The sequence below is a fragment of the Nansenia antarctica genome, assembly GCF_963989245.1.
Source record: "Nansenia antarctica genome assembly, chromosome: 14".
NCBI lineage: Eukaryota > Metazoa > Chordata > Actinopteri > Argentiniformes > Microstomatidae > Nansenia > Nansenia antarctica.
Window position 1 is genome coordinate 12,363,395 of NC_137684.1, and position 24,673 is coordinate 12,388,067.

The following is a 24,673-nucleotide window of genomic DNA, read 5'->3' on the forward strand; positions in this document are numbered from 1 at the left end:
GCATACAAATAAAGTAAGATATTATTATGAATGAATTATTTACAATATATAGTGTCTATGGGGGCGGGGTAAGAGTCTGTGTCAGTGGGGGTCCCGGGCCTTGTTGATGATATGATTTAGATCTGAAATTACAATGCATTTCCAGGACACTGCTGCCCTGAAGGAGGATGGGAACAACCTGTTCAAGGCAGGGGACATGCAGGGCGCCCTCTGCTGCTACACCAAGGCCATCAAGCTGAGCGACAGCCAATCAGAGAGCGCCGTTCTGCACCGCAACCGCTCCGCCTGCTACCTCAAGTTAGAGGACTACACCCTGGCTGAGGCAGATGCTGCCAAAGGTAGGAATGTCCATAACAATCCCTTGGATGCTCTCATGCATCAGTTGCCATTATACAACAGTTAGTTCCGAACAAGTAATTTGATTGGACAAGAGGCATTCCATGAGTGCTGATATACAGTATAACAGCACTGGGACTTTTAACTATATGTATCACTCCGAAATGACCGTTAATACAAAGTAGCTAGCCTGCAGATGTTTGTGTTCAGGTTACTAGGCAACAGTCCAGTTGCGGAACTAAAAATAAATGATTAAATAAACAAACAAATCATAATCTGTTGTCACTTATTACTGTTAACTAATACATTGCGCTGTAGAACTGTTGTATAAAAGCAATATCACACTCGAGGTCGTGCTGTTATACTGAATATCGGCCTGCGGCCTCGTACCTACGACCGAATCACAGCCGTGCTGATATTCAGTATAACAGCACTCCCTCTCGTGTGATATTGCTTAAATATGAATGAAATCTGAGATCTCTACAGCTACTCCACCTTAGGGTCTTTATCATCTCGTCTCCTCCAGCTCTGGACACCGATCCAGGTGATGTGAAAGCCCGGTTTCGGCGGGCACAAGCTCTCCAGAAGCTCGGTCGACTGGATCAGTCGTTTATGGATGCCCAGAAGTGTGCCCAGCTGGAGCCTAAGAACAAAGCCTTCCAGGAGCTGCTGAGGCTGCTGGGAGCTCAGATCCAGCAGAAGGTGAGATTTCATGTTTCTATTGATAAGAGAATGATGCCTGTTGGTGATGTGTTGATGCCGCCCTCAGCATTGTCTGTTTTTTGAAGAAATTACAAGTCCAACAGAGCCAAGTTATATGACTGACAATTTAACAAATGCGTTCATGAGATTTTAGATGTTGCCCTCTATAGAGCCCTGGCAAACCTTGATTCTGTGTGCCTTGTAGCCTTGATCATGGTTCCCGCGCTGGTCTTAAAAAAGCCTTTAAGGTCTTACATTTCAGTTATTAGGTCTAAAAAAATGAGGTTCCAGCTATTAAAAATGAGATTAGCTTGTCCTGCAAGGAAATCAGTCCGACCACATCTATTTACGCGGAAATGAAAATGTAATTATGGGACTTATTTATTTTATATTAATTATCCTTCAGACTTTTTTGTCTGTATGGCAGTGAAATTCCTAATTTCATCACCTCATGGATGACAAAAAGCTATCATATGGTGTCGCGAATAGGTCTAAAATTCACAAATTCTAAAAAAAGGCAAAAAAGGTCTTAGGACTTGTTGAACCCTGCTTGATGTATCCATTGTACTTAACAATGATCCTTATTCCTTCTAACTCTCCCCTGTAGTCGGCGCAGATGTCCTCCACAGACGCTCGTGTGCAGCAGATGTTCACTGTCCTCCTAGATGCCTCTGCACAAGCCTCAGACAAGCAGAAGGTTACATCATCCATTAGATGATCTGTTATATCATCGAACCCTGTTGGTTCGTCCCTTACGCTGTAATGTGCTTTCATAACAGGCTAGGTCAAACGTGTTATAGTAATGCAACCTATTCCTCACTCTCAGGCTGCTCAGAATCTGGTGGTGTTATCCCGCGAGGACGCTGGAGCTGAGCAGATCTTCCGTAACGACGGAGTGAAGCTGATCCAGAAACTTCTGGAGTCGAAGCAGGAGGAGGTGGTCCTGTCTGCTCTGAGGACGCTGGTCGGCTTGTGTACAGGACACCAGTCCAGAGTAAGTCCTGTAGCTATTGTCGGCTGTAATCAGCAAAGATGAGCTACATTGCTTTGTCATAATAGGACTCCCACGAAACGTGTATAAAGTCCAAATGAATGTGTCGTCCTCTCCCGCAGACCATGGCCATTGTTAACGAGCTAGGGATGGACCAGCTGTGTGGGGTGATGGGGTCGGGGTCGTCCGCTGTGTGCCTGGCTGCCTGTCACCTGCTGCAGGTGATGTTTGAGGCGCTCACAGAGGGCATGAAGAGGGAGGTCAGAGGGAAGGACGAGGCCATGCTGCCTGGTGAGATGACCATCTGACCATGTGTTCATATTACATTCAGTTTTCTCAAATTTCTGATTTGTGTTTCCTTCACGATAGGCGTGATATGTGCAAGCTTGTTGCTGTCGAAGTCGAGTGACTCCTTTAACACTGGAACAGCCGCGCCGTTTTACCAGCCGCCTCTTTACAATGCTCAAGCTGCTACTTACACACAACGACCACTAGTTGTCCGCTTGTAAATTAGCCTGCAAAATAAAATAAATCTGAAAAACGTCAATATAGCTTTAGCTTATCCTGATGTGATTTAGAAAATGTAAGGATACTGGGTGGTAGAACGCACATATCTAGGGCAAGTCATGAAAGGAGGGTCCTGAAATTTTATTGAGTGCAAAGATATAAACATTTTCTTTACTCACAGGGTCAAATGGCCCCTCATGGCTGTTCTAGTGTTAAATGCATGTATGTATGTGTGTGTGTGTGGATGTAACACAGAGCCGTCTAGAGAGCTGCGCTCCATGCTGCGCCACCTGGTGGAGATGATGCCTGAGCCTAGCGTGTCGGGACCAGGCCGGGATGGAGCCATCAACCTCCTGGTCAAACAGGTGCCCCGCAAGTCCCAGAGGAACCCCGACAACTCCCTGACACTGTGGGTGATAGACCAGGGTAAGAACCTACTCCCTCACACTGTGGGTGATAGACCAGGGTAAGAACCTACTCCCTGACACTGTGGGTGATAGACCAGGGTAAGAACCTACTCCCTGACACTGTGGGGGATAGACCAGGGTAAGAACCAACTCCCTCACACTGTGGGTGATAGACCAGGGTAAGAACCAACTCCCTGACACTGTGGGTGATAGACCAGGGTAAGAACCAACTCCCTGACACTGTGGGTGATAGACCAGGGTAAGAACCTACTCCCTGACACTGTGGGTGATAGACCAGGGTAAGAACCTACTCCCTGACACTGTGGGTGATAGACCAGGGTAAGAACCAACTCCCTCACACTGTGGGTGATAGACCAGGGTAAGAACCTACTCCCTGACACTGTGGGTGATAGACCAGGGTAAGAACCTACTCCCTGACACTGTGGGTGATAGACCAGGGTAAGAACCTACTCCCTGACACTGTGGGTGATAGACCAGGGTAAGAACCAACTCCCTCACACTGTGGGTGATAGACCAGGGTAAGAACCAACTCCCTCACACTGTGAGTGATAGACCAGGGTAAGAACCTACTCCCTGACACTGTGGGTGATAGACCAGGGTAAGAACCAACTCCCTCACACTGTGGGTGATAGACCAGGGTAAGAACCAACTCCCTGACACTGTGGGTGATAGACCAGGGTAAGAACCAACTCCCTGACACTGTGGTTGATAGACCAGGGTAAGAACCTACTCCCTGACACTGTGGGTGATAGACCAGGGTAAGAACCTACTCCCTGACACTGTGGTTGATAGACCAGGGTAAGAACCAACTCCCTCACACTGTGGGTGATAGACCAGGGTAAGAACCAACTCCCTGACACTGTGGGTGATAGACCAGGGTAAGAACCAACTCCCTCACACTGTGGGTGATAGACCAGGGTAAGAACCACTCCCTCACACTGGTCTTTACATGGTCCTGTTGAAGAAGAAAAGGCTCAATAGTTTTGAGTAAAGCCTGGTACACATATAAGGATTTTCAAAATCTAACCCTAACCCTAACACATGAAGATAAAAAATCATGGCTTGAACAGTTTTGATTGTATTGTGTGTGGTGTGCTCCGATATACGACCACATGCATAAAGATCTGTCCTCCGACAGTCTGGAGTCTCGTCCCCCAAGCCAGAAATCTCACGTGATCAGGGAAGTAGTACCCTGACTGACCTGTAGAGGCAACCATGTGCTACAGGGGAAATAAATTGCAGAAGAATGAAAAGAAGAAGACGCGTCAGTCAGCTCGCTTCTTGATTGGCTACATTTCATTCCACATCACAATCGGACTCGGGTGTTGTCAGTTTTGACCACACACAAGAGGATTTTTGGTCGTAAATATTGAACACTATTAATATTTACAATTGTCGGCCCTCACCATTTTCCGAGCAGATTGTCGGGCGAAATGGACTCTTAACACACCTCACACCACAGGATAATCTTGTAGGATAATCTTTAGAGCCATACGATAATCAGGTGTTTGCTGTCCTTGGTCGGAAGGGGGGAAATCGGGCCAAAATCGGCCAGATTATCTTTATGTGTGTACCAGGCAAGTCTTGGTGCCTGAGATCAACCACAGCTCTGTTCTCTCTTCTGCAGGGCTGAAGAAGATTCTGGAGGTGGCAGGGACGGTGCCTGAGCTCTCCGAGGGACCGCCCCTCACAGACAACTCCCACATGAGCTGCTCCGTGCTGCTCAGCAAACTATACGATGATCTAAAGAGCGACGCAGAGAGGGAGAACTTCAACAAACTCTGCGAGGAATATGTCCAGTAATTTACTATTTTTTTGTCCTCTAGCTGCTAGTGTGCATTTTTTAAACAACATCCAATTATATTAATTGTGAGTCAACAGAAAAAAACATCATCTGGTCATGTGATCTCCTTCTCATGTGATGTTTTCCCTGACTGTTGTTGTTGTTCTGCGCAGGCAGCACTTTGGCCGCCCCGGGCTGGGGAGCAAGCTTCGGGCCATTCAGACTGTGTCAGTACTTCTGCAAGGACCCAGCGATGCGGGGAACAGGACTCTGGAGATGTCAGGCATGATGGACGCCGTCATCTCCCTGTGTGCCTCTGAGGACGTGTGTCACCAGCAGGTGGCAGTAGAGGCTCTGATCCACGCCGCAGGCAAGGCCAAGAGAGCCACTTTTATCACCACCAACGGCGTGGCGCTGTTGAAAGACCTCTACAAGAGGAGTGAGAACGACAGGATACGCGTGCGAGCGCTAGTCGTGAGTGTTTAGATAAAGGCTCCCCGGCACATAGGGCTATGGCCCGTTTTGAATGAAAATGCTGGAACCAATAGAAACTTAATGTGTTTTGTGTGAGAAAACAATAGTTTGTGTGTGTGTGTTACAGGGTTTGTGTAAGCTTGGTTCAGCTGGCGGGACAGATTTCAGCATGAAGCAGTTTGCAGAGGGCTCCACGCTGAAACTGGCCAAGCAGTGCAGGAAGTATGTCTTGTGTTCTTTCATTGGTTTGGTATTCCACATGTATCGGTTGTTGTTAAGGAAACAGTGTCATGATGTACCACGTCCTCCTGTCCTAGGTGGCTGTGTAATGAGTCTCTTCCTCCAACCTCTCGCCGGTGGGCGATAGAGGGCCTGGCGTACCTGACCTTCGACGCTGACGTGAAGGAAGACTTGGTGGAGGACAAGAACGCCCTGCAGGCCATGTTTCAGCTAGTGAAGGTCCACAACTTTTCCTTAACATAGTTATTATATTATATTATACCTTAACATAGTTATTATATTATATTATACCTTAACATAGTTATTATATTATATTATACCTTAACATAGAACTAAATCATACATACGAAACCCTTGAAAGTTTGTGAATTTGAGAAAAAAATCAAGGTCTTAAAAGTTTTTGAAAATAGACATGGGTCATTGAAAGTGCTTGAATTCCCCCCTCCCTCTCTCTCTAAAAACATTACCGGTACCGTATATATATTCAAAAATGTTTTACTTAACTAGTAAATAAGTCTCTGTATTGCTTAACTTTACACATATTTCACAATATATTGTTTTGCTGTGCTGTGGTAGAGAAGGCAAGAGACCATCTAGTGTTCACACATCCAAGCCTCTCTTTTTAATTGTTGTCTGTGAGCGGATAGTTCCTATTATATAAATTCTCATCTAGATCTGTCTCAAACTATGCCGTGTTGGGTCCTTGAATTTGAGGGAATTGAGTCTTGAAAGTCCTTGAAAGGTGCTTGAATTTGATGTTTCAGAAGGTGTGGGAGGAACCCTGATAGAACAAAATCATACAATATTAAATTGGTGTTAAGACAGTGATGGCATGGCTCTGTTGCTGTCTGCCCCTGCAGTCGGAGGATAAGACGGTGCTGTTTGCAGTGGGCTCCACCCTGGTCAACTGCACCAACAGCTACGACGTGGACAAGCCCGACCCTCAGATGGTGGAGCTGGCCAAGTACGCCAAGCAGCACGTCCCAGAGGAGCACCCCAAGGTACTGTTCTCACACTGCACTGCGACTTTATTCGGTTGTTAAGTCGTAACGTGTTTCCGGGTCCAACGTTGGCTGAGTGCGCTCTCTTCGAAATGCCGCAGTGCTGTGTCCCTTGTTGTATGAATAGATCAGAGTCTAAAATGGCAGCTGCTGGACTGAAAAAATCAGGTGTAGTGCTGAGGCACACATATGTACATTTCAAGCCTGCAAACTGCGACACTTTAAATGAATGTGCAATAACACTATGTGCAATATGACAACCCTAGTCGTCTATCTGTACAGTATAGTATAGTATAGTGGATAGTGTACATAGCCTTTATTTATGTAAACCAGCTCCTTCCCTTCTTGTGTTTTTTTTAACGTTTTTTTTTTCTTTCCTAACACCAGGGGAGCCACCCCTCCTAAATTTCGTTGTTTGGTACCTGTACTATAGCAATGACAATAAAGACCATTCATTCATTCATTCATTCAAAAAACGATTGAACTGTCATTCTACCGCTTTAGTACACTGGTACGGGGAATTTTTTATTTATTTTTATTTATTTTTATTTGGAAATTGCTAAACGTCATCAGACTTAACAACCAAATAAACTCAACATTTCGCTGGGCTTCCAAAATGTTTTCCTAGAATTGCTTCACTGACTGATTGTGTGTGTCTGTCTGTCTGTCTGTCTGTGTCTATGTCTGTTTCTGGTGTGTGGTGTGTGTGTGTGTGTGTGTGTGTGTGTGACAGGACGCTGCTCCCTTTGTGGAGAAGAGGCTGGTGAAGCTGCTTGCGGCGGGTGTAGTATCTGCCATGGTGTGTATGGTCAAACAGGAGAGTCCTGCCCTGACGGAGTCCTGCAGAGAGTGTATCGCCAGGTAGGTCCTGTCTCGGTGGACAGCAGCTCAGTGGTCTCAGTGATCAACCAGATCTACCGCCTCAGACCTACATCTCTTCTCTCGTTCCACTGCAGGGTTCGACAGTAACGCAGAACTTACTGTCACTGTAACAACAGAGGGTGCAGGCGCTAGGGATGGACGGTTTCCAATTATTGAAACCGAAAAACCGTCAGAGAGTAAAACCGGGGTTTTCCGGTTAACCGAAAAATACAAAAAAAAAACGCCAATTTCTAATAATTGAGCCCTACTGCTACAATACACTCTTGTCGAACACCATTAAAACACCGTAAGCACAGTCGCAACACAGCGTCTTCATTGAATGAACTGCTTTCTCAATATCTTGGTTCTTAGACAAAGTTTCAGCTGCTGCTCAATGTATTTAAATATTTGAATACTGCTCAATAATCACTGAAATATTAGACTTAGAATTATGCAGTGAACATACTTAAAGCTTTTCATAAAAACCACATGCCGCGAGACTGACTCGTCCTGAACTGTCGTAAGTCAATCAACAAAGAATGCCCCATCAAAATAAAAGTGCCCATGGTAGAGCTGTCAAAATAGAGCTTTCAAAATAAATGTACTAATACAGATAGAGATAAATACAGAACTACCTTTGCGTCACTAAGTGACCGCGTATCTTCTGAGACATGCGTTCTGTCATCACTTTCAGTAGCGCCTTCACACACAGTGGCGCTGTGCACAAACACTCTTGATCCGTATAGCTCTTGTTTTATTATATTGTGGTTTAGTAAATACTGCACTTGGAGTTACATTCAATGCATGATTTGTGCTATAGAACATAAATAAAGTTTCATTGATTGATTGATATCAAATCAAATCACATTTTATTTCTATAGCGCATTTCTCACAAAAGTGTGGTGCGCTTTACAGAGAGCAGCGAAAATGATCTTATTAAATGTAAGCGAGTAATTGTAAAAAAACTTTCCTATCTACCAATAACTGAAGGCAACTATCTTTCCCATAGAGTGATTCGTTACCCTTAAATATAATCCCAATTAGATATTAATCCTCAGTTATTCTTCACAACTGACCAAACCTCTCACTCATTGCGCGGCAGATTCAGACTGTATCATTGTTATTTTCACACACGACAAACATGTGACATGTTCCAGTTTTATTCTTATTCTATTTTATTCTTAAAAAAATAATTTAAAAAAATCCGGTTTCAGACGGTTTTGATAAAAAAACGTTTCTATTTTTATAAACCCCGGTTTTCGGTTTAACCGAAAAACCGTCCATCCCTAGCAGGCGCCAGACCAGACTAGATGATCGTGGAGTGAAGATATTATTAAAGCATACGCGATGCAACGGGTGATCGACAGGCGCGTACGCTTTAATAATATCTTCACTCCACGATCATCTAGTCTGGTCTGGCGCCTGCGCCGTCTGTTGTTCTTCCTGCACACAGGTAAACATATCCAGGATCCAGCAGCGTCGTCGGGCTCGCGCAAACAAACCTGGCGAATGTTTTACTTGCTCCGGGGAAGCGGGCAAGCGTTACTGTCGAAGCCCTGCACTGTATCCATAATCTTATGTCATAATTGCTGTTATTCTGTACCACATTAATTAACATATTACAGTTCATTCTCTCAGTCTCCTTACTGCTTTTCTCTCCATGTGTGTCTCTTCTTTTCTTCTCTTCTTTTCCCTCTTTCTCTCTCTCCGTCTCCCAGGGTGTTCTTGGCTCTGGTGGATAGGCAGGAGGACAGGGGCACAGTGGTGGCATCAGGTGGAGGAAAAGTGAGAGAGCACCCCTATATCGATACTCCCCGTCTCCTACCCTCACTTGGGTTGGTTTGACCTCCCTCTTTAACCTCTGCCTTTGCTTCCTCAGGCTCTGCTTCCCCTGGTGGCGGAGAGCACGGACGTGGGGAAGATAAAGGCAGCACAGGCCCTGGCTAAGATCACCATCACAGCTAACCCTGAGATAGCCTTCCCTGGGGAGAGGGTATAAATATATATATATATTTAAGCAATATCACACGAGAGGGAGTGCTGTTATACTGAATATCAGCACGGCTGTGATTGGGTCGTAGGTACGAGTACCAAAGACGATCACAGCCGTGCTGATACAGCGCCATTTATTAGTTAACAGTAATAAGCGACAAAAGATTATGATTTGTTTGTTTATTTAATCATTTATTTTGGCTCCGGCAACAAAAAATTGTTCTGCAACTGAACTTCAACTGTACTGGTACAACTGCCTAGTAACCCGAACACAAACGTCCGCAGGCTAGCTACTTTGTATTAACGGTCATTTAATAGAACACCTGTGTGGCGGAATGATACATATAAAAGTTAAAAGTCCCAGTGCTGTTATACTGTATATCGGCACTCATGGAATGCCTCTTGTCCAATCAAATAACTTGGTCGGAACTAACTGTTGTATAAATATATATATATATGACCATATCATCCATCCACAGATGAAAAATGCCTCTGTGTGATCCTCCCATTGACCCGTTCTCATGTCTGTGTTGCAGATCTACGAGGTGGTGCGTCCCCTGGTCAGCCTGCTCACGCTGGACTGCACCCTGCTGCAGAACTTTGAGGCTCTGATGGCCCTCACCAACCTGGCTGGCATCAGCGAGAGGCTCAGGTCAGCCCAGGGAACATACTGTAGGATACAGGGCTCAGGTCAGCCCAGGGAACATACTGTAGGATACAGGGTTCCCACGGGTCCTTGAAATCCTTGAAAGTTTGTGAATTTGAGAAGAAGAAATCAAGGTCTTAAATGTTTTTGAAAATAGACATGGGTCATTGAAAGTGCTTGAATTCCCCTCTCTCTCTCAATATATATATATATATATATATTTTAAAAGATATATATTCAAAAATGTTTTACTTAGCTCGTCAACTAATTCTGTCTCAAACTATGCCGTGTTGGGTCCTTGAATTTGAGGGAATTGAGTCTTGAAAGTCCTTGAAAGGAGCTTGAATTTGATGTTTCAGAAGGTGTGGGAACCCTGATAATAATATCCTTCTGCATGATCTCTATTATTGCTTACAACAAGGGCTGTTTTTGAATGCTTTGAATCTTTTCATCCTGGCGTGATCGCTGACAGGACTGTTTTGTGTAAAATAGTGTTGGTGGAATATTTACCCCGACCTACTACCCCCGACCTACTACCCGTGATCACTTAAAGGAGGGAAAGACGTATTCAAACAGGACCGTTGTCACAGTGAAGATGATAAGATGAAGATGACTTTATAAAGACGTTCAACTGACTGACTGAGCTCTGCTCCGTTGTCTCCTAGACAGAAGATCATCAAGGAGAAGGCGGTGCCCAAGGTGGAGGGCTACATGTTTGAGGAGCATGAGCTGGTCCGCGCCGCCGCCACGGAGTGCATGTGTAACCTGGTCCTGAGCACTGAGGTGAAGCACACACACATACACCCTCCATAAGTTTTGGGAAAAAGAAGATTGCTTTTCTTCTTTTTTGGGGGCTTTATACTCCAGTTTGGATTTGAAATCAAACACCATTTAGAAATGACTTGTTGTGTGAGTGTGTCAGAGACTACCATCTGCAGAATAGTTTGCTAAGAAGCCGCAGAGATCTGGAAAAAGACAGATAATTCTCATATACTAGAGTGATTATTATCATATACCAGAGTGCAAGAGGAACGTTCAGAGAAAAAGGATCTGCCCAAGAGGTATAGAATACCAACTTATCTGTGAAGCATGGGGGGGGGTCCGCGAGAGTACTGCAAGTGGGCCGCCAAATCATGGGCAAAATATTTTTTTATAATAGTTTTCTTTTACAAAAACGTTTTAATTAAAAAAAGACAAGCATGGTACTGTATTTTTTTCTTTAAAACTTTAAAAAATGCATCATCAGTGTGCTACTACTAGGCCTACTGCACTGTATGTATGACGATTGTATGATGATGCATATGAAAAATCTGCGCGTCCGTAAAATGTCTGTGTGGGCCGCAAACACTTTTGAGATTTTTAAGTGGGCCTCGAGTCCAAAAAGGTTGGGAACCGCTGTTCTATACTTAACCTTACATACTTTACTATACCTTAGCTGTTTGATTTCAAATCCAAACTTTGGAGTATAGAGCCAACACTGTCCCATTACTTAAGCAGGGCACTATATACAGTATATTATAATGCAACAAATGGCCAATATTTCAGGAGAAAGGCTATGAGGTAAAGGTCTCTGACTGGCTGTGTCTGGGCGGTCCTCAGGTGCAGGAGCTGTTCGTGGCCACAGGGAACGACCGTCTGAAGCTGCTGGTGCTGTACAGCGGAGAGGAGGACGAGAGACTGCGGAGGGCGGCGGGAGGAACCCTGGCCATTCTGACCTCCGAGCAGCCTCAGCTGTGCGCCCGCATCCCTGAGACGGTGAGCTCAGCGCTGTATACAGGGTTCCCGCGCTGGTCTTAAAAAGCCGTAAAGTCTAAAATCCAGCAATTCGATTTACAAGGCCTAAAAAGGGCCCACATTTCAGTTATTAGGTAAAAATGAGATTAGCTTGTCCTGCAAGGAAAATTAGTCCGACCACATCTATTTACGCGGAAATTAACATTTACTTTTGAGTTATTATGGGACTTATTTATTTTATATTAATTATCCTTCAGACTTTGTTGTCTGTATGGCAGTGAAATCCCTAATTTCATCACCTCGAAGATGACAAAAAGCTATCATATGGTGTTGCGAATAGGTCTAAAATTCAATTCAAAGAGGTCAAAAAAGGTCTTAAATTTGACTTGTTGAAACTTGGAGGAACCCTGTGTATAGCACGAAGAAATAAAGACACACACACCACATTAAACACTCCCTCGCCCACACTCGATTGATTGAGAATGTTTATTTTGGTCCCCTATGCAATTCACAATACAGATATAAAAATAAAAAAAAGTACACAGTCACAATTCATAACACCAGGACCAAAAAGGTGTAGGCTGAAGCCGTGGCTTATTGCGCCTACCCTTGTTACATGTATGCATGTCCCCCCATGAATGCATAATCAAAACATTGAAACTTTTATAAACAAAATGTCACTTACGCATGTCAACAAAAAGTTCAAAAAATACCAAACAAAAACTATATTTAAACCTCTGTTTTATACTTGTTAATCATCTTATTTTAAAATAATTTTTAAAATCCTTTTAGTGTACTACACATTTTCATTTCCTTTTCAAAAGTATTCCATAAATTAACTCAAACACAGTTACAAGCATATAACAATTTGCATTTGAATTTGTTCGTAGCAGATCGGCTCTTAAAATAAGTACGTTTGCCTAAAGTACATGAAATGACACAATATACATCACAATCAGACTTTCCATAAGTGCTGTCACAGTGCTTGGGGAAGGGTAGAAAACAATTCAAGGGAATTCCTTGCATGCTACAGTAATTACACACAGTGGCGGACTCAAGCTGTTTGAAGGGCAGGGGCGAAAAGACATAAAGTGCACAACATGGGACCCCATCAGTGCACATGGTCAAGGTTAGACCATTGGAAGGGCAGCCAATAGGGCACATCCTCTAACACTGCGTGCACACCAGGGACCGTGACCCACCGTTCTGGCGCAACCTGGTGGGATGGGCTTGACGTACGTCAACGTGCGATGCAGACGCAACAACACAGCGGTAATATATATGTCCGGAGGAGATAGCAAAGATGGCGCCGTTAGCATCACAAACACTATGAGGAGATAGCAAAGATGGCGCCGTTAGCATCACAAACACTATGCCATACAAGTTAGCATCAGTCACACTACTGTCATACAAGTCGTACCTTCTCCTTGACATGGACATACACACCTGCTACCTTCTTTGAAAGAAATCGCGATTTATTCAGTGAAAACTAGTACACACAATCAACAGAACACCATTCACTAGCAGATAGCACATAGCATAACAGCATAGCATTAGGACACAGTCAATCAATCACCTAGCACAACTACTAGCATAGCTAAAGGCTATCCTGTACTATACTAAACCGCATTTCTAGTAACACAATATTACATCACACTAGTCATGTTTAAGCCCAGGATAAAGATGACCGTCGTTGATTGAACACAGCAGGTTCACCTATAGCGAACCTGTTGCTAGCGAAGTTTCCCACAGAAGTAGCCACTGAGGTAACGGCGGTAAGCTCTACTCGTGTTGCTAGCGAAGTTTCCCACAGAAGTGGGGAAAAAAATCGTCAGATCAGATATATAAACGGGTTATTTTGATAAACTGGACACATTTTGTGAATATATATGGTTACTTTCTCGCCTGAAAACATATAAAAACTTCATAAAATGACATATTAACACTTGTAGAGCCAAATTACAGATTGTAGCCAATGGCGGCCAAAATTGAGGATTTTACATCTGAGGCGAAAGCTCTGGGCAAGAAACTACTTCCGGTTTACTTCCGGTTGTTTTAACGGATCCAACGCAACGCAAAAGCTGATTTTTTTTGACTGATTAGCGCACCCTGACGGTCAAGAAACGCAATGCAGAGCAAGGCAACTGATCAACGCAACTGCCCCATTGAGATGAATGACTTCCGGTGCAACGCAATGGCCTGGTGTGCACGCAGCTTAAGTCCCCCCCTGAGTCCGCCAGTGCTTACACATGTGAGACAGCAGTTAGACTTTCCTTTCTCTGTTTACAGACCACTCATTGGCTGGAGATCCTGCAGGCCCTGTTGCTTAGCGACAACGTTGACCTGCGCCACCGGGGCGCGGTCATTGTGGGGAACCTGATGGAGGCGGAGCGGACGCTGGCCGTGACGCTCATGGACAGCGAGGCGCTGGAGATCCTCTCTGTCCTGGCCAAAGGGGGCGCCACCAAGCCGGACCCCGTCTCTAAAGCCGCCCAGCGCTGCCTGGACCAGGCCGTTGAGTATGGCATCATCAAGAGCAGAGAGCATGAGGGAAGAGGGACTGAGCCTTGAGGACAATGTAGCCTACACATGTGTGATGTGTGTGTGTGTGTGTGTGTGTGTGATGCACAAGCTCTATTTTGGAAAATAATTTATCGGATGATTGCTCCACGGCTGCTCTGAGAAGGTGAATTTACAACAATGAATTGAGTGGATTAACACTAGAACAGCCGTGCCTTTTTACCTACTAAAAGAGCCTCTTTTTCAATGCTAAGCTGCTATTTCCGCATAACGACCACTAGTTGGCCGCTCGTAAATTAGCCTGCTTCCAACACAGAAAAACTGCAAAATAGCTTTATATTAGCTTATCCTGGTGTGATTTTGAAAATGTAAAGATACTGGGTGGTAGAACGCACATATCTAGGAAAAGTCATGAAAGGAGGGTCCTGAAATTTGATCGAGTGCAAAGATATAACATTTGTCTTTACTCACCGGCTGTTCTAGTGTTAACGCAGTGGTTCTCAAACCTCTCCTCGGGGTACCCCCAGCCGCCAGAGGTTTGAGAACCACTGAATTAAAGACTCCAGAGCAAGAAAACAACCAAGACAACAAGCACATCTGTGTAGCTCTCCGGAAACAGAACTAAGGTGATGGATGGTTTACGATGTGACTGCTGTGCTTCCTTGCTCTCATAAATAGTATTTGTCTACATTAGAGGCACAGCCAGCAGGAGTGTATCACTCAACATCAATGAGACCAAATACTTCATACATTCATTGCTTATTTGACATCCTCTTTTATTTACTTTTGTATTCCTAAATGTTTGACATGCACTGTACTGTACTTGCATTCCATGTTATTTTCTACTGTATGTTTTGAAAATAGATGGTAACACCTTTGTATGTATTATGTATGTATATCTTATGCACAGAAAAACACAATCATTATATTTTCACTGGTGTATCGGTTGGATGCCTTTTCTATCTCAGTTATTATTTGTGTATTGTTTGATAACTACCAAGGCTGACAAATAAAAACTGTCTGCTACTGTACTCTTAGTAGAGTCAAAATCCTACTCATCACCTACAAAGCTATCAACAATCTGGCCTCCTCCTACCTTGCCGACCTCGTCCCCCTCCCCCATTGCCTCAGGTCTGCCGACCAAATCACCCTCAGGACCGAGCTCTGGACCTGGGGTGATGGGGCCTTTTCAGTCGCAGCCCTGTCCCTCTGGAACGCCCTCCCCAACCACATCCAGGGGTGCAAACTTGTCACCTTTCAGCGAAATTCGCCGTTTTTACCTCAAAATAGGTCACCCATGTGAATCGCTTAGATCTGCAAAAAGGGGGGGGTCTACATCGCATCCAAGTCACATAATGCCCGAGCTAACATATTCCTGTCTGCTAAACTCTACTGTGGTTGAAATAAAAAGTCTTAAAAAGGTCTTAAGATAGGTCTTAAAAATGTATTGGATTAGGAAGTTATTTCTATATTGCGATAACTTTTCAACAGGATTTTACAGGGTTCGTTCAAACTATCGTAATTCTTGAACTATATTTGCAATGGAAAAAATTCCAACAGTTTCTGAAAGCAGTTGCACTTTCTAACCATTTAGGGTTACTACGGTAGTTAACAAAAAAACATGCACTGAGCTCAAAGCGTCATAGGAGAGGGTCAAAGGACAGCTGCTGAGGTGATTGTGAAGAGAGGCGGTATTTTGCAAGTGGTGTTTTATACTTTAGTGAGTTTCTGTACATATATGTTTGTGAAATATCACTTGGACCATCTAGGTCAGTGGTTCTCAACCTTTTTTGGGCCAGCGCCCCCCTGTCCATTATCCAGGTCTCTTACCGCCCCCCATCAAAAAAAGTAGGCTTATTTTCTTCCCTGAATATTAATGTTGACTAATACTCTGTGTTATATCACAGAACAACAATAACACTGCAGCGATTTCACACATGTCCGGTGCAGAACAAACAGTAGGCTACAAAACTGTATATTACAACTAACATTGTTTGTTTTTTAAGTGTGCTGGTGTTGCATTTCGCCAAATTGCTGTTTTATGATGCTAATATTTATTCATTTTTGATTGGACTTTGGGTGGGGGGGGTGTGTCACAATATGGCGGCAAACGCTAGGGGGCTATTATTAAAATATTTTATTTAGTATTCTATGGTATTATTTTCATAAACTGACCACTTAGTTCGAATTTCTCATGTCAAAACATAACAAAGTTACAAAGTTCAGAGCACTGCGCTCTGGGAGCGCTCAGAGATGGGTGCTCTGACTGAAAACACGGTTTTGCCCGAGCGAACTGACCGTTTGTGCATTTACGAACGTACCCGTAATAACACTGCTGACAGCTGATCAATCGCAAGCAGAGTAGTGGTTTCCTATAGCAACAAAAGACGTTGACAGCTGTTCGGAGTGCTTATGTGTTCGTTTCCAGGACATCAGAGGAGCAACATATCACAAAAAAGCGATCGTATATTTTAGTTTGTAAACGTTAAGACGAACACATCGCAATGCTAACTTCAGAATGGCACTAGGGATAACATCCACAACAACACTTAACAGTAATACATTTATGTGATATACTGTGATGAACCTGCGAGGGGAGGGGACATTCGTAGCTGATTTCTCTAGGTTCGATTATTGGTAAGCGACAGAGAGCTTTCCGGACTGGTTACAATACGATCGCTTTTTTGAGATGCAGGTTGTTCCTGCTGTGATGTTCTGGTATGGTGGTATGGTATAAGGCAGGGGTGCCCACACTTTTTTGAACCAAGATCTACTTTTCAAGTAGCCAGTCTGCCAAGATCTACCAGTCTAGTTTAAACATCGCAAACGTACACGCACGTACTCCAAACACACACACACATAGTTCCCAGCCTGCATAGTACAATACACTTTCTCTCTCTCTGTCACACAGCCACACAGGAGAAGACCATCACAAACCCTCCCTCTTTGCTATTCTCACACACACACACACACACACACACACATTTGCCAGTCTGCATAGGGAGCTCTCTCTCTCTCTCTCTCTCTCTCTCTCTCTCTCTCTCTCTCTCTCTCTCTCTCTCTCTCTCTCACAGTCACTTTTTCTCACTCACACAGTAGGGATGGACGGTTTCCAATTATTGAAACCGAAAAACCGTCAGAGAGTAAAACCGGGGTTTTCCGGTTAACCGAAAAAATACATAAAAAAAAAAAAAAAGAGCGCCAATTTCAAATAATTGAGCCCTACTGCTACAATACACTCATGTCGAACACCATTAAAACACCGTAAGCACAGTCGCAACACATTTAGGCTACTTAGTTTCACAAATATAAGTGGAAAGGCAGACTTTTGTAAGCTACACCTTACATGAAAACACATGAACATTTAACACACCAGCTCCGCTGATCCAGGGTGCACGCCTGCACGGAAGATCATCTCTTGGAACAGCGTCTTCATTGAATGAACTGCTTTCTCAATATCTTGGTTCTTAGACAAAGTTTCAGCTGCTGCTCAATGTATTTATATATTTGAATACTGCTCAATAATCACTGAAATATTAGACTTAGAATTATGCAGTGAACATACTTAAAGCTTTTCATAAAAACCACATGCCGCGAGACTGACTCGTCCTGAACTGTCGTAAGTCAATCAACAAAGAATCAAAATAAAAGTGCCCATGGTAGAGCTGTCAAAATAGAGCTTTCAAAATAAATGTACTAATACAGATAGAGATAAATACAGAACTGCTTTGCGTCACTAAGTGACCGCGTATCTTCTGAGACATGCGTTCTGTCATCACTTTCAGTAGCGCCTTCACACACAGTGGCGCTGTGCACAAACACTCTTGATCCGTATAGCTCTTGTTTTATTATATTGTGGTTTAGTAAATACTGCACTTGGAGTTACATTCAATGCATGATTTGTACTATAGAACATAAATAAAGTTTGATTGATTGATATCAAATCAAATCACATTTTATTTCTATAGCGCATTTCTCACAAAAGTGACCCAATGCGCTTTACAGAGAGCAGCGAAAATGATCTTATTAAATGTAAGCGAGTAATTGTAAAAAACCTTTCCTATCTACCAATAACTGAAGGCAACTATCTTTCCCATAGAGTGATTCGTTACCCTTAAATATAATCCCAATTAGATATTAATCCTCAGTTATTCTTCACAACTGACCAAACCTCTCACTCATTGCGCGGCAGATTCAGACTGTATCATTGTTATTTTCACACACGACAAACATGTGACATGTTCCAGTTTTATTCTTCAAAAAAATAAAAAATATCCGGTTTCAGACGGTTTTGATAAAAAAACGTTTCTATTTTTATAAACCCCGGTTTTCGGTTTAACCGAAAAACCGTCCATCCCTATCACACACTGACAGCCAGTCTGCAGTACCATAGCCAACTACTGATCCAACAAACAGAAAAGTAAACCAGATACAAAACAGGTAGTTCCCTAGTTTGAAAGGAGGAAATAAATGCATTTCTCTACCTTAGTGGGAGACCTGGCACTGGGAGGAGGCAGCTAGTTTCTAGTAGTCAGGGCTGTAGGAGCTGGTTGCAAGGTGTAGGCAGGCTTGCAAGGTGTCATCAGCCACTGTGGATCTGTCATCGAAAAGGCAATCTGCAGCCTTGAGAAACGCTTTTTTCACAATTTCGCCGTCTTTGTTTTCTTCTTGTGTTTAACAAGAACGTGACTGACGCGATAAGAAGCTATCGTTGCAGCCGTACGTTTTCGCTCTTTTGCCACATTTCCCTTCTTCCAAATAGCCATCATAGAAACAGCCATCATAGAAATAGCCATCATAGAAACAGCCATCGTAGATCTGCAGATCAGACAGACGCACTTCCAATATCACACCGTGTAAAAAAGTCCTCCTCCCATTCTGGATGGAAGTTGTACGTTATTGGTTTCTTACTTGGTCCAGCTTCCCCACTCATTTGTATACCCTTTCTTTAGTATTATATAGTAAATAGTAGAAATTGGAAGGCTAACTAGTTAATTAGTCTCGCCGGTATTTAGTATTTTGTAGTTGGCGCTGTTGACTGTGCATGCGTGGTGAACCGTGTGTCGGCAGAGCTATTCGAGTCGGATAGCATCCCCGAGATAGCGCCCGCCAGGGGAAAACGCTCTCCTTGATCCAGGCCATCCCCTTTCGCCTTTCCGCGACGGAAAGGAGGTGGAAGGGGAGGCAGCTGGGGGAGGCGACCAACGCCGCCTCGGCATGTTCGGGGCCGAGGCAGACGTGGCAGAAGTCGTGCTTGTCCTCCGCTGCTAGGAAATCGCAGCGGCAGTGTCCCGGAGGAACTTCTTCGTGGTCGGCGGCGGACGATCCATCGCTGAAGGGAAAAGTCTCCTCCGCTGAAAAGTCTCCTCCGCTGCTCGGAAGTCGCAGCGGCAGGCGTCCAGGAGGAACTTCTCCATAGGCGGCGGACGATCCATATCTTGAAGGGAAAAGTCTGGCGGGTTCTCCAGTCTTAGTAGTCGTCCTTCTCAGTCTTCAGATATAAACCCGTGCTGAACTTTTTGGGAGAATGAGGGAGCGAAGTACACCCCTTTATATAGCACCCCAGGCGGGCGCAGGCATTGAAAAATTCAGTCATTGGCTACTTTAGGTAGCGGGTAAACCAATAGGAGCAGAGCTCCCCTATGGGGCGGAGCTCCACGATATAGAACCGTGTGTTAGGTGAAAAGATCAGATCGCAGACTGGCTTACCTGTATGTCAATCAAGTGGCAAAAGCCATAGTGAGGATGGATGATAGGCGAACTTTTATTTTTATTTTTTCTCCTTTTGAGTTTTGTTCAATGCCATGCGATCTACCCATACTACCTTTGAAAAGACGGTTTGTCCGAGCGAACTGACCGTTCCTGCATTTACGAACGTACCCGTAATAACACTGCTGACAGCAGTTTTTCATGAGAAAAATACTTTATGCGTGACCGCCCCCCAAGAACACCTCAACGCCCCCCTTTTAAAAATATTTGTTCCAGCGCCCCCCGATGTTGTCTGAACGCTCCCGTTGAGAAACGATGATCTAGGTTAACCAAACCACCTAAAAGGTTCATCGAGGACAACGATGTAAGAGCCGAAGTACTGATTTCTTCTTCTGAACCAGGGTATGGAACATTACCTATGTTCAAGAAGAAGTTTGGCATTTGTGATGTCAAACTCTGCTTCACTCATGCATCTCATCAAATAAAAAATGTATTTAAAAAAAAAAAATATTATTCGCCAGAAATGCACAAATTATGATGCTTAATTTTGTAGCCAAAGAAAGTGTTGTTAGCTAGGTAAATACCACATAAAACCAGTGTTCTGGAGTGTTCCACTCAAGTGTTCCGGAATTCTTTGGTTACCTGCACCAAGAACCCATATCAGTGATTCTATAGTAAAACAGAGGGACACAGCAAAGCAGTTTCAGACAGTGTTTCACTTCAGTTGGAGATGTCAAGAGACAAGAGACGATTAACTAAAAGATGAAATTTGTCTTCGTGGCTGGCCTAGCCGCTGCTAGTTCGTACTACATATATAAGAGGATCTGGGGCTCTGAAGAGGCCCCTGTTATCAATGATGAGGAAGGTAGGTTACAGTTAGCCAGTGGATATACAACAACTTAGCTTCTTAACGTCTGAGCGAAATTGGACGGAAAGCGGAAAGTGCACGTTGCGATTCATCAACACTGCAGTATAATGCGCATGTGCCATCTAGTGGGGGGACACGAAATTGCAATTCCAGACAGATTCAGGTTTATTGTAGTAGCCATATGTTTCATGTGGGCTACACAGGCATTTAGTAGTTACTAAACCCCTAGTTGTTACTAGCTAGTTTCAAACTAGTTGTTTACTAATTTCGGTTGCACCACGCCAATCTTTTGCCAATCTTAGCTAGTAAATACTTAGTTGTTACTAAGAAGACATTAGCCAATCAGCGAGTAAAGCAAAACCCTCCGTTTTTAAATCCTAAATTTTGGCCGCCATTGGCTAAAAGCTGTAATTTGGCTCTACAAGTGTTAATATGTCATTTGATAAAGTTTTGTCTGTGGTAAATGTAGACTACATCTGCATCTGGGTGTGTGTATATAACATGTATGATTTATTTTTATTTGTAATGGTGGTAGACCTCAAATGAAACAGAATCATAGAACAACATAATCAAAAACTCTAGTAGCTAACTAGCAGCTAACAAGAAAACATCGCCACGAGAGAATAATGTCACCAACCATCCTTAAAGAACAACCGCGGGCACCTCCACGCGCTGCTGGCGAGCGACACTGCCCTGCCACAAAGCAGGACTTCACCAACCCGGGTCCCTACTAAAGCAGGGTCTGGTTGCATAAAGATAGACCCATTCTTAGGCTTAAATCTCACTTTAAGTCAGTCTTGCTTTAGACTCTAAAATGTTCCTGTTGCACATAGCTCATCTGTGAGTGACTAAAGTAAGACACAGAGATATCATCTCCCTTTTCTTCTGCTGAAAACGTATGTATATTGGAGGAATATAATTTGGAGAAAAGTATATTGATTAGCAGTTTTAACCAGTGAAGTAGTGAACCGCACCGCAGGGATTAAAGTTCTCCGTCGCTATGACGGATTTCCGTCAATTTATTCCAAGTTGCGACGGATTTATTCCAAGTTGTGACGGATTTTACCTGGTGTAATATGATTTGTAGAGGCATACAATCTATTTTGATGTTGGTATTAGGTATATGAATGATATATAATAGCCTATATAGCCTACATATAGGCCTTTATTGGCTACAACTATGCGACAGTAACAGAGCGGGGTGCACTGACGCTGAACCCCTCATAGTGAGAAGTAGGTGGACATGGTGCGTGGTGCTGAAATAGCCGACATGCGGTGTGTGGTTTTAAAAAAGTAACGCCAGCTCAGTAAATCATTCAAACTTAATGTTTACTTATAGGCTATGTGAATGTGACTGCACCACACATGTGAACAGTAACAAAGCAAATGCAGTTTAATTTTATGAATAACATTGACAACAAAATCGGCGCAAAAAAAAAAGCTGAATCCGCTTAGCCTATATGCTCCTGAAACGACAGAGCAAACACGCTACATTACTATGGATAATAATTACAATGAGCCATTCATTAAAAATAGAAAAAGAATATTAGGCTATTAAATCTCACTTAATGAGAAAACTGGCATCTCCCATCGGTCACTATTTGTTGGCTATCTGGTGATATGGACGTCTTTGAGTGTCTAGAAAAGCGCTATAAGTCTAATGTATTATTATTTATTATTATTATGGACGTCACTTTAATCCGGCAGTTCTCAAGGTTTTTATGCACCAATCGATTCCTCTAGTGCGTCTAGTGTGCTTTATCACATTCATTGACGAAAAGGACGACTCACATATATAGGTGGAAGGGAACATTCATTGTGAGCACGGAAAATGTGAGTCTCTCACAACGGCTTTGCATTGATGAAACCAGGTAGGATGAACGTATAGTTCGCTGTCCATTCCTCTTTAAATGCCCTGTTTCCACCGTCAACTTTCCTCTTTAGACCTTTGGAGAGTGACTCTTGCTAGCTAGCAAGTTAAATGTTTAGCTAACTTCACCCGGCACGCAAACAACCAATCCAATAATAATGTGACCTTGTAAGTCTGGGAGGAGGGGGGAATAATTATCACAATAAAACTATGTTAAATAATTATTAGAATAAGTTAGGCTGAGCTACATCGTCAGTCCACACATTTATTATTCAAAACTATGGAAAAGGGTGAAACTACGTTTCAACGTTGTTGAGAATCACAACACAAACTCGCTAGTCAAGCCAAAATACTGCAGCGAAATGGATTGGACTGCTACCTAGTTAACTAGAACACTACTTTACATTGTTAGCAGGCTCACAAAACAAGCCGTGTTAGTTGACTAGCGATGTGTCATTGATTTTCTACAACGTGGAAATGTATTCACATTTTTCGAAAGAAAAGTCAAAGCATTAGAACGTAGAACGGAAAATCGCACGCGCGCTTTGCGCACGGAAAGCCACCGGCCCCGATTTGGCCAGATTTTTTTTTTCCGTCAGGAGATATTTTTTTTTGCTTTAATCCCTGCGCACCGTTACAGTGTTAGCTAGCTACTAGCCCCATAACTGACACCAAGCTTTAACTATGGGGTTATCTAGCTAGCTACTTGACAAACAAAACCAAACTGCTCCATAAATCATGGGCTTGCCAGCTACGAGTAACGTTAATAGTAGCTAAATTATAAGCAATGAATGCGTTTATTTGCAGGCTAGTCAGTTGTTTTGCATTGAACCACTTTTCCAACAGACACTTAAGACACTTACTGACTTGTTCCCTTAGCAACACAGCTCTTTAGTCAAGCTTAGCCAGATATCAATCATATTGAGATAATATGTGACAGTCTGATGTGTTTTGGTCCCCAAGTAGTTTTTGTTTTGTTTTGTTTATGAAAGTGCAAATTGTAAGCCTTGATGATGTGTCATATATTGAAATCAGTTGAAAATATTTGAAGAAGATATGCTTATTTGAATGTTGGTACATGTCAAATGAACCAGAATCGTAGAAAAATTCGAATGAATTAATTATGAAGGCTAGTAACTAGCTAGGAGCTAAAGAGAAAACATTGCTAAGATATAAAGGGGTCATATTATGGAAAACTCACCTTTTCAGTGTCTGTGCCGTACATCTGATGACCCTACTAGGGTTGCCACCCGTCCCTTAAAATACGGAATCGTCCCGTATCTGACAGTTAAAAGATGCGTCCCGTTTTGAACCAATACGGGACGCTGTTTATTCTGTATTTTCAATCCACCCGATCCAATCCATTGCGTGATTCCTCCAATATATCATACAGAGCTGCCAAGTATTTTATTTTTGAAATTAAACGAACACCATGGGACATTAGTTGACCTTGGCAACATGAAGAAATCTGAACTAGACACCATTAGAAATTTGAATTTTGTAACTGTTTTTAAATTTGTTGTACGGCGACCTTGAGTGCCATGAAAGGCGCCTTATAAAATAAATGTATTATTATTAAGGTCTTTAAAAAACAGGTTTACGAAATAATGTCATTCGGGTACATGGGAACCTATTTCTCCTACTAGACTAATATGTGAACAAGTAAATATACTTTATTTGCACTTACCGTAATTATACATTCATACTTTAGTTTAGCGGTCTGAGCATTTGGTCAGCTGCCGACTTGTTCCCGGTTTCACCAGCTGTATGACCCACACTATTTGTGTACCTTTTGTCCTAAAAATGTCAATAGATTAAATAAATAAATATGAAGATAAGGGACATCCTTGTTTCAAATCTCTTTTCAGGTGTACCATTGTTCACCATTGTTAATTATCTCGGTTATTATAAAGTGTTTTCATCCAATTAATTAAGGATGGGCCAAAATGTAAATAATGCAGACATTTGTACATAAAATCTAAACAAAGTCTGATTGTTTGGTTGCAATTGA

The 24,673-nt window shown here is 43.1% G+C and overlaps 1 protein-coding gene across 1 annotated transcript; it reads left to right on the forward strand.

The window, feature by feature from the left end:
• Window positions 1-931: 931 nt before the first annotated feature.
• On the forward strand, window positions 932-14,266 carry unc45a (unc-45 myosin chaperone A; the record flags this gene model as incomplete). Its single annotated transcript, XM_080545432.1, has 17 exons — window positions 932-1,038; window positions 1,646-1,735; window positions 1,865-2,032; window positions 2,152-2,320; window positions 2,792-2,962; window positions 4,592-4,763; window positions 4,921-5,221; window positions 5,349-5,443; window positions 5,539-5,680; window positions 6,322-6,462; window positions 7,196-7,323; window positions 9,042-9,108; window positions 9,203-9,316; window positions 9,852-9,967; window positions 10,627-10,744; window positions 11,561-11,716; window positions 13,985-14,266. The coding sequence occupies exons 1-17, from the start codon at window positions 949-951 to the stop codon at window positions 14,264-14,266; spliced, it is 2,520 nt and encodes an 839-aa protein (XP_080401558.1). The 5' UTR covers window positions 932-948.
• Window positions 14,267-24,673: the final 10,407 nt, after the last annotated feature.